Source organism: Balaenoptera borealis (genome assembly GCF_965194805.1).
Source record: "Balaenoptera borealis genome assembly, chromosome: 13".
NCBI lineage: Eukaryota > Metazoa > Chordata > Mammalia > Artiodactyla > Balaenopteridae > Balaenoptera > Balaenoptera borealis.
In genome coordinates this window covers 9,080,566-9,100,778 of record NC_138870.1, presented here as the reverse complement: position 1 = coordinate 9,100,778, position 20,213 = coordinate 9,080,566, and the positions used below count along the sequence as shown (strand labels likewise).

Here is a 20,213-nt window from a genome sequence, read left to right as displayed (position 1 = left end):
AATTAATTTGCCCAAGGCAATACAATTTATTATGTACTATAGTCCAAACCTGAGTGTAGGCAATGCGCCCAGAGCCTGGGATCTTAAATAACATACTGTTGTTGTCTTCCCCAGATGTAGAAAATAGAAATAGAAATAGAAGTGAAGCCTATAAGGTGTCCAGTCTGACTTGGTAACTTGGGTTAGTTTTTCAGTTCTACCAGCTCTCCAACACTCAGCAAGAAAACATTTCTCAAAAGGAAGAAAGGCTGGGGAATCTCTCCCGACAGCTGCAATCTCTCCAAACTCAGAAAAGGAAGCTTGCAGAAACTCTGCATCACGTGGCTGAAAAACTCTGTCGTGAGCTCTATAACAAAACTGGAGGTGAGTCCTGTTCATTGAGCGCCCCTCTGCCCTCAGGATATCTGTCCATATAGGGCTGATTCTCCCATCAGTGTACCTGGGAACCATGTATTATTCAACTAGTTGTCTGGCAAACTTAATAAAGAGTTTGGACATCCAGATCATCCCCAGTTATCGGGATCATGTAGTTCAGCTGTGTCTGTGTTACAGAACGTGAAGGGATTCAGCAAGTTCAGACATTTAGAATAATAAATACAATTAACTTCAATTAACCAAAATAACACTACAAGTAAATAAAATACAGGTTTTTTTCTCAATTGACCTTGGCACATAAATACCTAAGAGTAGGATACATTTCATAATGTTTTCACAAATCCTTCCTCATTAAGAAGTTAATGAACTCATAACTATAGTTCCTGGATTTTAAGAATCACATAGTAATCGAGTTAAAAAGACAGATAAATGGAATCAAGCTCTAGTTATTTTAATGTAGTATGACTTGTCTGGGTACCAAAAATCTGCATTTTATTAAGGACCACCTATGATGACAATGCCAATGTTGGATGAACTGTGCTTTGGTAAATACTACTGGAGAAGCCTAGAAGCATCACCTTAATTCTTTGTCTTCTTTTTCTTCTATCCTTCTGGGTTTCATAACACCCAGCTCTATTCAAGTCTGTCTTCTTTTCTGTTCTCCTTATTATGCGTGCACAGGAAGCCAGACACATTTCCAAGTCTCCGATTTTTCTTTTGGGGACTCTACAGTAAGATGAAGTCTCCTAGTCTTCCACACACAGACTGGTTTCCACACTAACCAGACAGCCTGATTTCATGGTTACCCAGTAAATAACATCAACACGCACACTTCCACTTCTCTAAGTGATTCTTTCCTACACGACTAATGATCTCAGTGGTCATAATTTTATTTATTTTCTTTTTTTGTCTTTAACTTTATTGAGGAATAATTGACAAATATAATTATATATATTTAAAGTATACTACATGATGAGTTGATATACACATACATTATGCAGTGATTATCAAGATCAAGATAATTAACACACCTACCAGATTATTCATGGCATTAAGGGACATTGTAAGGGGTTTGGCTTCTATTTTGAGCAAAAGAAAGATTCATTTCAGGACCCCGAGCAGGAGAAATACATGTCTGACATGAGTTTTTAAAGGCTCATTCTACAAATATGTTGAAAATAGACTGAGAGAGGGTAGGAAGGATAGAAACAGAGAAATCACATAAGAGATGACTATTGCAATAATCCAGGAAAGAGGGAATGGTTCCTCAAGCTAGGATATTATTGGTGGAGATGAATGCATGATGGAATAAAGTGGGGTGTGAGGGAGATAAAAGAGTCAAAGATAACTCCAGAGTTCTGGGGCAAAGCAACTAGAAGCATAAAGATGTGATCAAGTGAAATGGGGAAGAATTCTGTGGTCATGAAGGGGGAGGTTAGGAACCAGGGATGCTGTTTTGAGCATGTTGACTTTGAAATATCCCTTAGATGTGTGTGGTGATATGAGTAGGCAGTTTGGTATATAAGGAAAAAGGTCTGGGCCAGAGATATAACCCGAATTTCAAAGCAAATCTCCCAAATTATTGATTTATTTAAAACCTCATTTTACCTTATGAAATATTTTAAACGTCAGAAAAATACGAACAATAATGTAACATCCATTTGTGTATTGACCACTCAGATCTTCACATGTTAACATTTTGACACTGGATTGCTTTTAAAAATAAAGACATTTTTGTGGAATCATTGAGTTCCCATGTCACCATACACCAACAAGGGATGTGGATACAGGTGCCCAACTCTCAAAGGCCCAAGGCCATGTATCCACATAGGTGATAAGACCATGGTTCTCAGGGCCTAGTTCCTATATTTACAATCACGGCGCACTCAGTCCATCTTACCCTTGACTTGTGCACTTATTTCTCTGACTTTGATGACCATTTCAATTTCTGACACATGGAGATTTACCATTTTAACTCATGCTTGGCTTAGTATTGTATTTATGTGATTTTTTTCTAAAATTTTAATTCACTTATGCTTTGAATGAAAAAATAATCCAGATCTTATTGATATATATTTCATTAAAAAATCCTTTTACTACTATATACGTGGATTTTGAGGAAGAAAATTATAGAAACTTCAATGGTTTCCCAAATCCAATGCATATTGAGTTTTTGAACAGATGAAAAGTTCTTTATGAAATTGAATATCCTCTCTGTATGCTGAATTACATGGGGCAAGGAACACTGACGTTCCAATCATTCATTACTAGATTCCATTGTCCATAAAAGCAGGTAGTGTCTATTTTAATTCCCATTGTATACCCAATTATAATTCCTGGCATATAGTGGGTGTTCAGTAGATATTTGTAATTATCATTGGGCAATTAAATATCTAACAGCGAGGGAATCAGTTCTTTCTTGCATCATCAAATATTATGTAATTTCAAGAGAACAAAAACAACAGACCTGGGTAGAAAATAACATTAAATTTGGTTTCTTTTCAAGAACACAGATGCAGCCCTTGCCCAGAAAAATGGAAGTGGCATGGGGACAAATGCTACCAATTCTATAAAGAAAGCAAGAGTTGGCAGGGTTGTGAATATTTCTGCATTGCTGAGAACTCGACCATGCTGAAGATAAATACACAGGAAGTACTGGTAAGGTCCTGAGGCTTGGTCAGTGTTTGAAGTACTCTCAGAAAGAAATCTTTCAAAGATTCTAAGGAGTCAAAGCCCACAGACTCTCCTGTTTATTGCAATCAAGGCCTAAGTCTTATTCCTATTGCTTTGAATGATCCCCTGAGGTCATCATTTGTGGAATGATCTCCACAAGTATCCACCCCTTAGAAACATGAGAGAAAGACCTTCAAGTTCCCCATCAGTCAGGAATCAAATGAAGAAGGTCTTAATTTCTTAACCTCTTTTGGTTTGGGTAGGAAGGGAACAATATTGGTGCCACGTCAGAGACATGAATGTAGCACTTCCTGTCTTTCCATGTGAAAGTGACAAAACTTTTGATTGAAAAACATTTAATTAAATCATTGCCATAATCTGCAAATAAATATCCAGCCTTCCAGAAGTTTACACCCTAACATAGACTGGTCAAGGCAAATATGAAAATGAAATTGGCATATATTGAGTAAGTACAGCAATTAAAGTTCACTATTAAAATGGCGTGATTGTTCCCTTTTCTCTTACATTTATTATTGCCTTTGGATTTTTTTTTTTAACATTTTTATTGGAGTATAATTGCTTTACAATGGTGTGTTAGTTTCTGCTTTATAACAAAGTGAATCAGTTATACATATACATATATCTCCATATCTCCTCCCTCTTGGGTCTCCCTCCCGCCCTCCCTTTCCCACCCCTCTAGGTGGTCACAAAGCACCGAGCTGATCTCCCTGTGCTATGTGGCTGCTTCCGACTAGATATCCACTTTCCACTTGGTAGTATATATAAGTACATGCCACTCTCTCACTTCGTCCCAGTTTACCTTTCCCCCTCCCCGTGTCCTCAAGTCCATTCTCTACATCTGCATCTTTATTCCTGTCCTGCCTCTAGGTTCTTCAGAACCATTTTTTTTTTTTTTAAGATTCCATATATATGTTAGCATATGGTATTTGTTTTTCTCTTTCTGACTTACTTCACTCTGTATGACAGACTCTAGGTCCATCCACCTCACTACAAATAGTTCAATTTCGTTTCTTTTTATGGTTGAGTAATATTCCATTGTATATATGTGCCACATCTTCTTTACCATTCATCTGTCGATGGACACTTAGGTAGCTTCCATGTCCCGGCTATTGTAAATAGTGCTGCAATGAACATTGTGGTACATGACTCTTTTAGAATTATGGTTTTCTCAGGGTATATGCCCAGTAGTGGCATTGCTGGATCGTATGGTAGTTCTATTTTTAGTTTTTTAAGGAACCTCCAAACTGTTCTCCATAGTGGCTGTATCTATAGACTTTGGATTTAATTCCTCAAGTGGTATGACCATTATTTATTTATCATTGTTTTAGCAGAGGTCTTGGCACAGAGTAGTTTATCAACAGAGTTATTTAATTGAAATTAATACCCTGCTAACTGTGCAAACTCTTAACATCTTTCTAGGTACATCTTAATTCCTATCCACTTCCTGAAATCTGTGATGAATGAAACTCTGCGATCTCTCTCAAACCTCTAAAATAATCTTTTTCATCCTTTCCTTTTTTTTTAACATCTTTATTGGAGTATAATTGCTCTACAGTGGTGTGTTAGTTTCTGCTGTATAACAAAGTGAATCAGCTATACATATACATATATCCCCATATCTCCTCCCTCTTGCGTCTCCCTCCCACCCTCCCTATCCCACCCCTCCAGGTGGCTCTTGATGGCTCAATTTAGGCAGAAAAAGAGGCGATTTATTTGACTAAGCCAATGTATCCTGGCATAAAACCTCCTAATTTTTTTTATTCTCTGTTTCCTCCACCTCCAGCACAAACTGAGGATTCAGATATACCACTGAAGTATACTAGATGCAGTGGTTAGAAGTATTATTATGAAAGTTACGTAGTAATTTTATCTCATGCACTTCATGTATTTGCATATATTTAAGTCACTTTCATACGATTTATTTATAGAACTTTTAATGTGAAGGGGCCACCATTCAGTTGGAAACAATATTTTCAACTACAGTTTCTTTGATATGCCTATTCTGTAACTATCGCTTAGTGATAGTTTCATTTATATTTCCAATAATCTTTTATTGAACCAATATGTGCCATTAATTATCCGAGGGATTGAGGATGTGAAAATGAACAAAACAAAGTATATGTCCTTAAGGAACTCATAGTATCGTAGAAAAGGAAGGTATAACAATGGGTAATGATAAAAGATTTAGATAATTTCTGTGTTAAAGAGTGAGATGATATAGAAGGAAATAAATAACTTTAAACATTTTTCAACATGGATAGTAGAAAAGGAATTACATATATGTAAATACACAAAAATGTATATGCATATATATGAAACATTTCTCTTTTTTCCCGTCTTAGTCTGAGACATAAATCAGCCTTATAAATTTTTCTTTTACCCCTCTTTGCATTAAAGTATATTCATTATTCTTTTCTCGTTCCTGGTCAGTCCTTTTCACATGTATTCATGAAGATTACTTCCCATTCCTGCACTTTTCCTTCCAGATTCTTCCAGTTTCCAGAATCACTCCACATCTCTACATCCCATATTTTTTATATCAATCTTGTTAAATCCTGTGACTTGAAAATAATGGGTCATTTATAAATCTTGGTTGATGTGATTCTTGGTTTCAGAACATCAGCATATAGTCTATGCTTATTAAGACAAAATAATTCTTTAATTTGGACAAATTAACTGACCTCAGCATGGACACTCTTTTTCTTAAATGTACTATCATCTATGTGGGCAAGACTCATGTGTTGTTCTCATATTAAAAGTGAGGGCCAGCCCTACACATCTCTGTATGTATATAACAATTCTAAAGCTAAAGGTTTTCTTGTGTGCCTTTCACAGGAGTTTGCCATGCCTCAGAGCTACTCTGAGTTTTTCTACTCTTATTGGACAGGGCTATCCCGCAACGGCAATGGCAAGGCCTGGCTGTGGATGGACGGAGCCCCTTACTCCCATGAACTGTAAGCCTTCAGCACATTTCATGGGAAAGGCATTTAATAGAGAGCTTTTGCTTGAGTGACAAGAGTCCAACCATTTGGTTCAACAAGCGAGAACATCTGCTTTGTATGGATACTGTGTTTGTAGGAGGACTTCCAAAGGTGTATAAAACATAGTACTTACTCTCAGAATGGCTCATAAACCAGTGAGAGAGACAGACCGGGATTCTCTGAGAGAGAGGGAGAGAGAGGGAGGAAGAGAGAGGGCTCTCTTATGGGTGAATAAACTGAAGCCCAGGTTGTAATGGGTGACCTGCCTAAGATCACACAACTCTACAACTTGTCAATACCCAGAGAAAGTATAAGACCTCAGATTTCTTGACTTTCTGTACAGTGAAATGGGGAGCACATCTTTCAAAATACAGTCTCTGAGAATAGATTTACTCACAATATAAACAGTAATATTATCAAAAATTAGTTTTACTTATATGAGCATTTAGATAGGAATGTGTATGGTATATTGTTTGAGATCGGTGAGCGTAATATCTATATCAAAATATATTACAGTTTAAAGCCTTGTTTAAGCAGACACCTTTCTATATACCTATATCGGATTTCTTTTTCCAGGAGATAGTACATATTCAATGTGATTATTTTTTACAGTTAAATAAACTGAGTCACAGAGAAGGTAGATAATTTTTCAGATGGCAGTAAAATCGAATGATAAATTGGATCATGACGTGTATTTTAATTTTAGTTAGAAATAGTTTTTGTTGTTTTGGGTGACCCGGTGCTTCTAAGAATGCTTATGGAAACTGAGGAAAGAGTCTGGTGACCCCATCTTTCCAGTAAACTCATTATGGGTGTCTATTCTATCATTTTATCAAGCTTAGGACACTCTCTGTGTACTTTTGTATTTTACAAGTAAACTATGATAAAATGGTCTTTTTTTTTTCTTTTTTGAGGTTTGAGATTGTAGTAGATTTCACCAGCCTAAGAAGTAGGGACTGTGTGGCCATCCTCAATGGAAAGGCTTTCTCCAAGGACTGCAAGGAGTTGAGGCGATGCGCGTGTGAAAGAGCTGCGGCCACAGTGAAGCTGCAGAGACTCCATGAGCCTCTCTGAGCCGGACACGGAGGCCAGTGGTTCTCCAGCTCCAGCTGCAACTGCAGCCGCCCTTCAGAGAAGTGGAAGATTCTGCTCTGCAGAACAAAAGTCAAGCTCTTTATGTGCGCCTGGCCTAGTGTGGTTTCCGTTCCTTTTCCTTCCATTTCATCCCTGTTCATACCTTCCAGGTACTGAAGATTTGATAATAATAAATGTAAATAATGGAAAGTGTTGGTGGTTTTAGAATGGACTTGTGATTTGGGGAAAAATTCAGCGTAAAGACGCTCTTCAAAATGTGAGAGCAATCAGTGTTGTGGTTGTGTGTGCCTTATTGAGAGTCTGTGGGGACTCTACAAGAGTACTGATTATTTCATGATTTGAGAAAAATAAGAAGTCTTGGAGAGGCATGCTGTCTTCAAGAGGATGGTTTTAACATTTTAAATTTTAAATCTTTTGAGGCACGTTTATATCATCAATGTGTGGCTAAAGATGAGTCGACCGAATTGTGATAGGGTGAGTTATCCAATCAGGTCATGGCAAGTGAAAGAGACACTGTGACATCTGCATACACAGCTGGCTTCTGTGCAGGTGCCCCTAGCTCAGGACAATATGCACGCACATAACAGAAATCATTGCAAGTAACACCATCACAACCACTGACTTCATGGACTTAGAGATAAATCAATTTTATGGGTTTAACACTAGAAAGGATAATCTAGTATCATTCTTTGTTTTTCAACAGTGGAAACGGGGATGCTTCAGTTTTATTTTCAGTAAACATCTATCTCATGGTGAAATGACATTGAATTAGCAAATACATGATAAAGGGGAGATGTTTGTATTTATTCCTGTAAGACTGTGTCGCTTATCAATCGTTGCTTGTAGATTTCTTCCTTAAGAATTTTCCCTTCAATTTTCTGTTAATTAGTTAGGAAATTTCTTCAGCATTGAACAAATTTTGTATCGTTTTATTGTGTCCTGCAAAAAGAACTGCATTTGTGACCATAAAATGAAGTTTTAGATCCCGTATTGTAATTTATTATCTGGCAAATCCCTTAACTTCACAAAACTTATTTCATCAAGTATAAAGTAGACATATTTACAGTTTCCTCAGGGTGTTATTGTTGGCTGAAATGAGGTACATGTGGAATTAGTTTCATAATCTACATTGCAATGTAAAATGTAAGGGATATTAAAAATATGTAGAAAAGCAGAGGAGGGATTTAGTTTTTAAAAGTAGGGAAGCGAAAGCAAGCATAAACAACCTTCTTCAGAGACCTATGTTCGTGAACAAATAATAGAGAGGCCCCTACACTGGGGGCCTGTGGATATTACTAAATATTTTCCATGATGGGTGCAGATATTTAATGAACATGGTTGATATAATAAGCACATAACGAGAGACATGGATTAGAACTTTAGTTAAACAATTAAGTGTTATTTAAGCCTTGTTACTGCAGAAAGAAAATATGGTTAATCTGAGAAAGTCAAATGATTTTGTGAACTAAGTAAAATTGAGGTGGCACACATTCAGTTTTGACCCCTGGCATCTTACATGACTGCAGACTAGTTCAGGGCTGGATGACGGGTGTCTCTTTAAATGTCATTGCTTTAACAAGTCTAGCTGCCTGGTTAGTGGGTGATGATTAGTGTTTTCTCTCCAGATCTGCAGCCTAAGGGAAAGTGTCACTTTAGATGGTGAGGAAGGAAAAATAACAGCATGTATCTGACGTTTGTTATTCTTGAGCTGATTCCTCTCCATCTTTGCCCTCAGCCTCCTCATCTACCTAATAAAATCCACAGTACTGATCACGACATGAGCAAATATTTCAGAAGAACAGAAAGGAGTATGGCACAGCATTCACTCCACAAACTTTTTATAAAAAAATTTTAAGAATAGGCAATAATCATAATATGACTTTCTGAGAACAATTTTCGGTTGAGAATCAGAGAGGGTAGCACCCCGTGAATGGGTTTTCCAACACGAGAAAACTTTTTTTCTTCTAGGCTCTTGTGTGTTTAGGTAATTCTGAAGAAACTGTGGGGAAATGTTAAATGAGGAACATGGCCTTTCCTGGTAGATCCGAGTTCCCCAGGGTAAACAATGAGCTATTTCTTTTCCTGAGGATATTGAACCAGCTCTTAAAATTTATCAACAGGAAACAGGTCAGGGGCCTTGTAACAGCAGGAAATGTGAGAAGTGTGCTGGGAGCTTTTACTTTAGAGATAGTAGCAGATGGTGAAATACGTAGAAAGGTCTAGAAAGTTGCCTCAGGGTTGCCCTCAATATTTGGGAGTCGAATACTTTCTAATGGAATTCTTGCAGTTTTTGAAGAATACAAAAAGCTGCATAATCTGATTTCAAGTGTACATAACTTCTTTTACAAGTTTCATTGTATGAATCGATTTTTAGAATCTAATGATATTATTATTCTGTCAATATTACCAAAGTTTTTCTTTTCATACGTTTAATGTCCTTTGGATAGAGCATGTTAAAAAAGCCTCTTTACATTTATAGGACAGGGTTTTATTTTTTCTATCCTTTCCCTTTTTAAAAACTAATCTGGAACTCAGTGAGACGTATCAGATACCCAGTTCATTATTGGTGGGACTAGGATATGAAACTGATTATCCCGGTGTTAAGGTCCAGTCTTTTACCACTGTGTTGAAAAAGGCCTTGCTTTTCTGGGCCAACAGCAAACTGCAAGGAAAAATCTTCCCCCCATACCATCTGTGTGGAAAGCAATATTACCACTGAGGAAATCTGTAGAGGCTTATGCCAGCTGCTCTGTAGATAAAACTCGGACTTGTAAATACTGCATCACATGCTGGCGGATGATGTCAGCTGTAGGATGTTTGCCTCTGGCTTCATTGTACTTCTTCTAAAAAGAGTTATTAAATGCTTCCTATCCTTTCTCTAAACACAGCTCCATGACAATACTTTGAAGAATCTTGAAGACAAACAGTCTTTGCTTCTAAAGTTTGCTATTATTTCCCCTTTATTCCAGGTTATTACATTGAGCTGCCAGCTGTAAAAAACAGAGGGGACAATTTATACTGTGTTTTCTTTGCTATTTTCCTTTTCTAGGTTCAGCAGAAAACTAGAGAATAATCCCTTTTATTGAAATTCCCACCATTTAAGCTCCAAGTCAAGGGTAAATAAAGAAACAAAACACAAAAACATGCCCTTCCCATCCCTAAAGGAATGTCTCCTTCAGAGGTCATCTTTTACAATAGACTTCCAGGTTCACTTAAATGATTTCTACTGCCTCCGTGAATTAGGTTTTATTTCACCTTATTTATTTAAGTGGTGTCTTTTTTATGAGGAGAGAAAGATGAGAATCTATTGTATCTCAGCTACTCCTTGTGAGAAATGAAAGAGTAAGTAAAATTATATTGAATTTAACATCTATTTGATGAGAATCTGCTGAATGGTAAGGTGTTGTTCTAGGGATGGTAGGCAAGTGGTAGAAAAGTAATGTAATAATAATGAGTGAAATTTTCCTTTCTGTAAGTCATCAGACACTTTCACATCCGTTGTCTGTGGGGGACAAGCTAGTCCATGCTTCAAGGAGTCCGCAGACCTAGGATAGGGATTGTCTATAGATTTATTGACTTTAAGACAGATATTCTCTCCAGATACTTGGTGACAATTAACCCATACACTTTATCTTCTCAATCTTCTTATAACATGAGCAGTAAAGGGGTCATTTTTATCTGGAATACAGAAATGAGGTTGGTGCCTAGAGATGACTGATGCTCCAGGTAACAAGAGCAAGAACAGATGGAGTTCTCAGCAAGTTTACATATATTAATAATTTAGTCCTCAAACAATATTTTGAAGCAAGTTCTATTACTGTTTTTCAAGGAGGACATTGAGACACAGAGACATGTAGTTAGAAGTGCTGGAGTGTTAACCTTGAGAATCCAGATCGTGAGTCTTTTGATTTGCGAGTGGTGGGGATGGTCAGTGAGAGGCAGGAAGGCAGCTCGCAGCTCTTCTTTACTGGAGACACGCTGATATTGGCAGCCTGACTATTCCTTCCACTTACGTGTAGCTCTGGTTGTTCATCTCTCCAGTAGAATTCTGCAGTCCTAAAAATGGTATTGTCTTACAGGCAGCAGAGAGCATCCTGTCTTCCTTCCAATTTGAAAATCCATATCTCTATCCTCCCATCCTACTGGTCCAATAACATAATGCCTGGAAACCCAGCAAATGCACAGAAAGATCTGGCAAACAGTGAGTTTAAAAGATCACATTTATTCATTTATTAAAAAGAGTATCAGTCAGCTAAAACTGCATCATCTCCCCAGTGACTTATAGATTTTTCTGTGGAGTTCACAGTCACTCTAAATTAAAGAGAGAGAGAGAGAGAGAGAGGAAGAAAAAAAATGACAAATAGAAATGTTTTTTCTTCAGCTTGTTTTCCACTCTTCAGGGTTTTGTCCTCTGTTGCTCTAAACCAATTTTATTCTTGGTAATTAATTTGAACAATGTCAAAGGAACATCTGGAAAATGTTGAGGAATATTACCAAGTGTAAATGCAAGATAGGTTTTGTGTCTCAGGTAGCTGGTTTCACAACCCTTGCACTGGTTTACTTCTGCGCTGGCTCTTAAACTCATTGTTACAGGTTTTCCAATGATCTGTTGCAGGTATTACCGTAATGGAGCAATCACTTCAAGCAAAATTTCTTTCAGGTAGAAGATCTTAATGCGTATTTCTCACAGATGAAATATTTCCAAATGCTGCAGTTAGCGGAAGAAAGGCCGTTCTTTCTGAGGTATCCACAGACCTGGTTAGTTGATTGGGGGTCCCTGTATTGGTGACCTGGAGAGGCAAGTCAGTGTATCTGAGGTTAGGTGTTGGGCTTATGGGAATGTCCTCTGGGCAATAAAATGAGAGATGTACAGCTTTTCCTTTTGTTTTAATCTGTCACCCTCTTGAGGTAGTTTTGCCCTTCTTCTTCAATAACAGAACTATTTTCTCTCAATAAAGTATGTAAATATTACTTCAACAAGCAGCATTTTAAAAAAAAAAAAAAAAAAGCTTGGATACAAAAGGAGAGGCTCTAATTTGGAATCTCTTTTCTGATTCTTAATTCTCAAAATACGAAGGCACTGCTGACCAGCCTCCCGAGTTCTTTCTGAAAGCTTACCATGGAAATTGCCTAATAACTACTATAGTCTCTTGCCCTTAGCACTCTGGCCTTTAAATGATACAAAGGAAATGTACTTGATAATCACATAATATTGTTCATTCAGACTCTCAAATTTTGATGTGAATGTGCTACAGTGTAATGGCAGTGGGGCTGAGATGGAGAAAATTTAGAAGTCATGTAGCCATTCTTAAATTATCTTGGCTTTGATTCCAATCAGAAGCCTGTGAAATTATCATGCTGGTTATGTCTTCTGGAGGAAATGTAAGGTATAAAATAAAATGAACTTTTGATTTCCCTCCTGTGTCTAATTCTTCTGGGAATGTTTCCCTCAGAGACTTACAGATCAGGGGAAGGAGAGGAGCCGTCTTGCCAAAGTCAAGGTTGCCTGGACCCATCCTGAGACAGTCCCACCCAGTAATCATAGCTTCTTTTGATCTACCTCAGGCTGCCAGTGATAAAGTCCTATAAGAAACAAGACTTGAACAGTGAACCGAGGATGGAGCGGGGGGGGGGGGGGTGTACTACCAGAAAAACCCCAATAAATTACCATGAAATATAAAGTGTGGTATTTTGTTTCCACAGAAGTAATTAGAATTTGAGAGCTGGAAAGAGAGAGAGAGAGAGGATGTTTCAAAGAAAGGATACCTTTTTCCCTATTGCTAAATGATCAATGTGGTGTTAAGGACTATGGAAAAATTAGGCATCTGGTATCAAAATAGTTTTAACAGATTCAGAATTTGGCATATAGTATATGACTTACCCAGGATATTTCAATGTGAGAAATAGTTTAGAAGATTCCAGAAGCAACTTAACGGTAGGCATATTTTGTGAGAAGAAATATTTCTAACTTTTGTCACGAAATTTGCACAGAAAAAATAGTGTGAACCCATAATTGTAATAAGTTAGTCCAAGTTGCCTTGGTTTATTGTATAGCCTTAACAAATTGTTCTACTATTACTCTTGCAAAAATGAACTTTGACTAGTTACTAAATATAGTAGGCATACATTTTTAATAAATTCATAAATGTGTAACTATGTCTTCTACTTCACACATAATTTATGGGTAGAATGATTTCAGGGAAACATCCTGCTGTTTGCTCGTTAAGATGTTAGTAAACTAGATTTAAGGTCAATTAAATTTTTCATTTAGCAGATGCTTATTTTCATAAATCTCTCCATTTCATGATGTCATCACACTTTTTATACTTCTACTTTTCTTGATAATTACAAAATTGTTATAGCTTATTATACTTCCCTACAGCATTGAAAATAAGACATTTAAAACATACATACACTTATAATGTATGCATATCTTGGAGTGGATTACTGTGTTACAAAACGGTATTTCTCTTACCCTTTCCCCTTTTTGATTAACAAAGGACATAGAACTAACATATTCTCCTTGATTTTTGAATAACCATCTCGCTTTTTGTTTCTCCAGTTAAAAGAAAAACAAGCCATGCTAATTCTTACTTTGTGTGTTAAACCTTTTTTTCAACAAATCTACCATTGTTATAGAGTATCAAGGAATTCTGTCTTATGAGAACCAGTCTTTTCTTTTAATGGGTAATATGGTATTTTCAGAATGATGTGAAACTATAAAACAGTGTTTACCATTTCTTCTTTGCTGTCTTATTTGTAGAAGCTTAGATCCCTCCTTCAAACAATCCTCTCTACTGGTGTGTCAAATTGTCCAGTTTTCAAAGACATGGTAATAACTTTCTCCATTCTGAATCCAGTTGTCTGGACAAGGGCTGCAGTTACGGGTTTCAAATATAAACATTTTATTAAAGTTATTGTAAAAATATTAGTAGCATATCTTCTCAAAAGAACCCTTGTGTCACTCCCAGTAAAGCTGGACCCTTTAACCCAATGGTTCATATGATGCAGTACTTACCAACTTCAGCTGCTTTAAGGCTGAATACAGTAAGATTTATACAATTATTTCCAAGTGCAGTAGGTCTCTAAGAATTAGTTTAAGATAAAATTAATTTGAGAATATCTATTCCCAAATTGTTCCTCCTCTATAATAATTGATCTGATTATTCTATTTTTAGAAATCTTTCCTCCTTTTAACTTTACATCATTTATAATCTTCATTTGTTTGCTTATTGTTTCATGTCTTTTAATCTTATTGGTCCAATTTAATTGGGAATGTACCGAGCATAATAATAAGTACATTCCCAATTAATTGAGTGGCATAATAAGCCTCAAGTTGATGTTTAAATTCTGAGAGTTAAACATGAAAATTTTTCGCATAGAATGGAGAGAACAAACAATGCACCTTGAGGAATGATTTTAAAATTTGTGGGTGAGGAAAAGTGAACAAAAACACAAGTGACCAATATGTTTATTTTAGGACTTTGATATAACTAAGAAGTAAGCCATAATGTTTAACCAGTTTTACAGAACCTGTGTTAAGAAAGAATGTATTCACAAAAGAAGGATGCTCAAATGTATAAAAGGGGTACCAAAGAGGAAGAATTTGACCAACTGTTTCTGGCACAGTTTTATAGAGGGAAAGACACTGAAACTGCCAGAACACTAGTTATTAGAGAAAAGCCTTCTACTTAAGACCAAAAATAGTTCATTATCAGTCTCCATGGCACAGATGTCAAGTTATTTAAGGCTCTTCAATATCCTTTGTTTGAAATACACTCTAATCAGTATCCTGAATATTGTTAAAGTCATAGCATAAGTAGTGTTGAAGTGGCAGTTGAAAGGTTGAGAACATGCTGGATTTGTAAGTCTCCAAAATGGATATCGTCACTGATTTAAGGTTGATGGCTCAGGGGTGGGCCTAACTCATGCTTTCAGTAGTCTGTTATATTTAAAAACATGGAAGTTTTTTAAACGTTTACTTGACTAAATTTCAATTAGAAGGAGCTATGGTAGGTTTTTGACCTCTCTTATTGACAATTACTAAAACGATATCCGCTACAGGGAAGTTAATTCTCTAAATTTTATGTATTAGTATTATTAAACACTAGTTAAGTAACCACAGAGTACTTGACACACTATTAACAAGTCGAAATAGACAGGTTTAAAATGCTTGTAAGGGATGAAAAAGATAAAACCAAAGTCACTTCATAGAATTTTTAAAAAAGAGCTGAACCCTGCATTGTTATAATTTTTGTAAATACCCTGATTTTCAAAATGAATTTTCTGCTTCAAGAGATATCTAAATTTGAATCTAAAGCAAGATCTAAACTAAATAAATTGAGGCATTTGGAGCTCTAATTAAAGATACACATAAATTTGAATGATTGGATAACACATAATATGTTGCGTTTTTTGTTGTTTAATCGTACCTACTAATCTCACACATTCCATTTTGACATTTGACTGTATATTTTCCTTATCTGTATTTCTTGGAACCTCAGTATTTTCCACATACTATTGATATATATATGTATATATATGAGATTGAACTGAAGAGTAGATCAAAAGTATGTCTCTCCTATTATGAAATCTTGACTATAATTTCACAAAGAATAAAATGTATGTCACTGGTTTTTTTTTGTTGTTGTTGTTGTTTTGAGGAATTGGTGTATACATGTGTATCCACGCAGTGGAAACTGATTTTGTATCAATTACCTGAACTGAAAGACTTCTGCCTCAATATTTGGCAATATTTCATCTGGAGGCCATGGTTTCTCTTCCATTGTGTGAAGTTGAGCAGTACTCTGTCCCATTGGATGAGTTTTTCTTGCTGCTTCATTGCAGTAGTGGACACCTGGAGCACTTCAAACAATAACAACCATTCCTGATAAAATACTGACATATAACAAAGTAAACCTTCAACATAGACTAAAGAGAACTACACATTACTGATTATATTTGTGATTAAAACCTACAAAGAATGCACAGCAAAAAGGCTCTTTGCCATTCCTGTTTCCTTATTCACCTAATTCCAGTCTCCCAAAGTAGTCAGGTTTGCCAATTTCTTTTTTATTCTTCCAGAGATATTTTGAACTTTGCATGCAAATGAATATAAAATCCCCGCCTTCCCCTTTACACAAATGATAACAATCTTTTTACATGGTTTTTCACTTTTTATTTTAACACTTAAAATATATTTTGGACATAATACTGTGTTTGTTAGTACATAAAGAGCTTTCTCATTCTTTTGTTATATAGGATTCTACTGTATGGATATGTCATGATTTATTTTAAAAATTCTCTAGTTTAGACTATTTGTAATCTTTTGATATTACTGAAATACTGCAATAAAGAACCTTAGTTATACATAATTTCACACATGGAGGTATCATTTTATAATTAAGTGGTCCCTTACTGATAGGCAATTGCATTTTTTTCAATCTTTTTTTTTTTCTTCCTATTGCTACATGTGCAGGTTTATCAATAGGAAAACTTTCCAGAAGTGGGATTTCTAGATCAAAATTAATTCATTCAGTTTAAGATAACCCAGAGTTTGTTAAGAACATGATTGCCATGGTTGATCTTAACAGATTTCATAAACTAGACAGAGAAGAAAACAAAATTATGTGCCCATCAGAGAGCAAGATTTTTGAGGACATAAAAATGTACAGTATGATTTTATCAACATCCTTAGTATGTACTATATGCTTTTTAGCTATATAATAACTGATGATTGGAGACTATAGATTTATTTTTATGTGTAAAACAAATTCTACATTCCATTCACTTGACAATATTGTTTCAAGATGTTGCACCTTCAGTTATTTTGCTTTGAATTGAAACTGTTCTCTGTACTTCAAGTTTCTTTCATCTTTTTACCCCAAGTGGTTAATATTTATAAAATAACACTGAAATTTGTTATACAGAATTGATACCTGAACCATAACTTTTGATATTTGCAATGTCAGATAAATATGTATTCTTGCAGTTAGAATGGAACTTGGCAATATTTCATTGAGAGTCCCCAGTTTTTACAGAAAAAACTGGATTTTTATGGATATATGGTAGTTCTCTTCCAACTCTGCAAATCTGCTTCCAGTATATATGTTTGATAAACAGATATTTAATTGTGAATTTCTTTTAAAAATGGACTAGCATTATATATATAAATATATATAGTATATTATATATACTATATATATTTATATTTATGTGTATTTTAATAAAGTACAGAGGGGGATAGGGTGAGATAAGGGAAGTTCTGACATTTATGCTGGGCTGTGAAATTTTATTTGAGGAGATAGACAAGGTAACAATTACTTCTTGAGAGCCTAGAAATTATTAAAACATTCCTCTCTGAACCACCAGGAAAATAAGATCATAGCTAACATGAACAAGGTCAAGTTTCCTGTACTTTGTGGAAGCAAACCTTGTACTCCTCTCTTCTTCATTTCAGAACTCCTAATTCTCCTTTGCCAGCTAATTCCTCTTAGACAGAAAAATCATTTGCCAAGGCATACAAGAAATAAGAATTATCCAGACTATAACCTTCATCTCTGTCTTGCTAAGCATATTTCTTAGTGCTAGCATGAGAGATAATAAAGGGTCTTAGTCCTTTTTCTGGAACCTGCAGTTCTGTAATTGTTACATTTTATTAAAAATTCATTTGTTAGATATAGAAACATGTCTCCAGTTTGGACTAAAAGGAATAAAGAAATGTGGTTAAATATTGGCTCAAACAAAGTTCTCACATTTACCTTAAACATACTAAATGGTACCTCATCAAATATAAAGTGAAAAACTCATATTAAAATAATCGTATAAGTCAAATTTAGAACAAATGTATATTAGAAAAGGAAGAGCCTATACTGAAAACTTACAAATTGCAAGCTTTGGCATACTAACATGATTCATAAATTGAATCATGATATAAGCAATTATTTGCATCATTTTCCCCAAACAGACCTATGGTATTAGATTTGAGTTAAACAACATGCAATTGAACAATTAAAAGTTATCATTAGGGCTTCCCTGGTGGCGCAGTGGTTGAGAATCTGCCTGCCAATGCAGGGGACACGGGTTCGAGCCCTGGTCTGGGAAGATCCCACATGCCGCGGAGCAACTAGGCCCGTGAGCCACAACTACTGAGCCTGCGCGTCTGGAGCCTGTGCTCCGCAACAAGAGAGGCCGCGATAATGAAAGGCCCGCGCACCGCGATGAAGAGCGGCCCCCACTCGCCGCAACTAGAGGAAGCCCTCGCATAGAAAGCGAAGACCCAACACAGCCAAAAATAAATAAATAAATAAATTTAAATTAAAAAAAAAAAAAAAGCCTTTACCATCTGAGCCTGGCCATCTGGGCTCTTCCTTTCAAAAAAAAAAAAAAAAAAAAAGTTATCATTTAGCATCCGAGTGCTTAGAGAGTTATATCAAATAAATGTCCCATAACTTAAATAACGAAGCCATTATTTTATATCATTTATGTCATTTAGATGTTTCTAACTGATTTGTTTATCCATTTATAAATTATGAAGTTCCAGTTCCACGACATACATACATATAATTGTATATAACACTACATGAAGTATGTAACCTATCTATAGATTATTTTGAAGATACCCTTTTGTACTTACACTTGACACCCAAGAAGATGGAGGTTGCTAATCAGCCTTTGCATAAGATACATAAAACCACTGTCACAAGACACCACGTTCCTGAACAAGGAATAGAGACAATGAAATTGTATTAGAGAAAGTAGAGGAAAGAGGTGGGGCAGGATAGGACGACACTGAGTAAACTAGGGAGTTAACATTAGACATTCCTCCTAGAGAATCAGCAAGGCCGTGTAACTGTGTGTAACAGGAAAAGGTGAACCCAAACTCTTTGAAATGCAAGTCATAACTTGGAATACACTGGATTTGGAAAAATGCCAAACTGAACAGTTTTAATAATATACTTCTCTTATCCTTATATAACACCACAAACTTAGTAACTAGTTAGATGTATTCTCTTCCAACAATCTTTTAGAGATGATGGCAAGCCAGGCAGCAGGCTTTAGTTTCTGAGAGCAAAGAGGCTGTCTCCAATCACCTCATCTCTTGCCAGTGTCACTTGAGCATGATTGGTTCAAAGGTATTTCCCTTTAAACGTACGATTTTGGATGAGGACAATTTTTTAAGGTAATTTTGCAACTATTCAGGAAGGGAAAATGAATGTGTGATTTGTTATATTGGAGGAAGCAGAGAGACATTTGAAAATGTGCTACTGTCTTTTGAAGATGGAAAAGGAGCCACAAGCTAAGGAAAGCAAGAAATGCAGCTCTAGAAACTGGAGAAGACAGGGCATGGGTTGCCCCCTAGAGCCTCTCTAGGGAAGGTAGCCCCATGACACCTTGGTTTCAGCCCAGCGGAACCCATTTTGGACTTCTGATCTCTAGAACTATAAGAAAATAAATTTGTGTTGTATTAAGCCCCTAAGTCTGTGGTAATATATTACCTAAACAATAGGAGACTAATACGAATATTAAATTATAAAGACAGAACTGATCCAGGCTGATGAGTGTTTGCCAGTTTTTTCAACCTACGTTTTCTCTTTTACTTCTTAGTATTTATCAGATAATGTGCAGGGTGTTTTTACGTGGGAACTAAAATTACACAAAATATATGATTGCTTTCACTTATTTTCCAAATCCAGGAATTCTTTGTCTTTCCAGTGAGAGAGAGAGAGAGAGAAAACCAGTGTAATACATATTTGTCAAGTCCATTTCTCTTTTCCTTTTTCACTTCTACTTACTCCTCCTCCACTTCATTTCATTTTTAATATTATCATATTATGCATATTATAATACTCTTAAGTGGGTTATCTCAGGTTAGAAAAATCACCTTGGGCTCATCATAGAACAGGAAAAAAAGAAAACCCATAAACCACAAGGTCTTGGTCTAAATAAGTAGAACTGGTTACCTGAATTTTGGGTGGAAGACAGATGTTTCTGGTAAGGGTTTGGTGCTGGATTATCCCACTGAAGAGAGGTGTATGTCTCTTCCTCCTGCATGTCTGAGGTGCTTTG

The 20,213-nt window shown here is 36.0% G+C and overlaps 3 protein-coding genes across 4 annotated transcripts in view; 2 read left to right on the top strand and 1 right to left on the bottom strand.

Moving 5' to 3' along the window:
- CLEC1A (C-type lectin domain family 1 member A) overlaps positions 1–11,298 on the top strand; it is a 23,547-nt gene extending 12,249 nt beyond the window's left edge. The window contains exons 3-7 of one of the 2 annotated variants that reach the window (XR_014232982.1): positions 187–363; positions 2,882–3,033; positions 5,905–6,023; positions 6,965–7,294; positions 11,225–11,298. Coding sequence is in view for 1 of the 2 variants with exons in the window: in XM_082348881.1 (XP_082205007.1) it covers positions 187–363; positions 2,882–3,033; positions 5,905–6,023; positions 6,965–7,124 (608 nt within the window). In the remaining variant the exon portion in view is untranslated. Of the gene's footprint in view, positions 1–186; positions 364–2,881; positions 3,034–5,904; positions 6,024–6,964; positions 7,335–11,224 lie in introns of those variants that run through there. The other variant, XM_082348881.1, reaches the window with a different exon arrangement.
- CLEC12A (C-type lectin domain family 12 member A) overlaps positions 1–20,213 on the top strand; it is a 235,537-nt gene that overhangs the window by 168,197 nt on the left and 47,127 nt on the right. The window lies entirely within an intron of this gene.
- Positions 8,993–20,213, bottom strand: CLEC9A (C-type lectin domain containing 9A). The gene is given in 12 exon segments (XM_082348915.1): positions 8,993–11,918; positions 11,920–11,935; positions 12,607–12,641; positions 12,645–12,701; positions 12,705–12,728; positions 13,881–13,898; positions 13,900–13,950; positions 13,954–14,033; positions 15,864–16,010; positions 18,781–18,811; positions 18,815–18,861; positions 20,108–20,213. Coding segments are annotated over 12 exon segments (714 nt in total). The 5' UTR covers positions 20,199–20,213; the 3' UTR covers positions 8,993–11,801.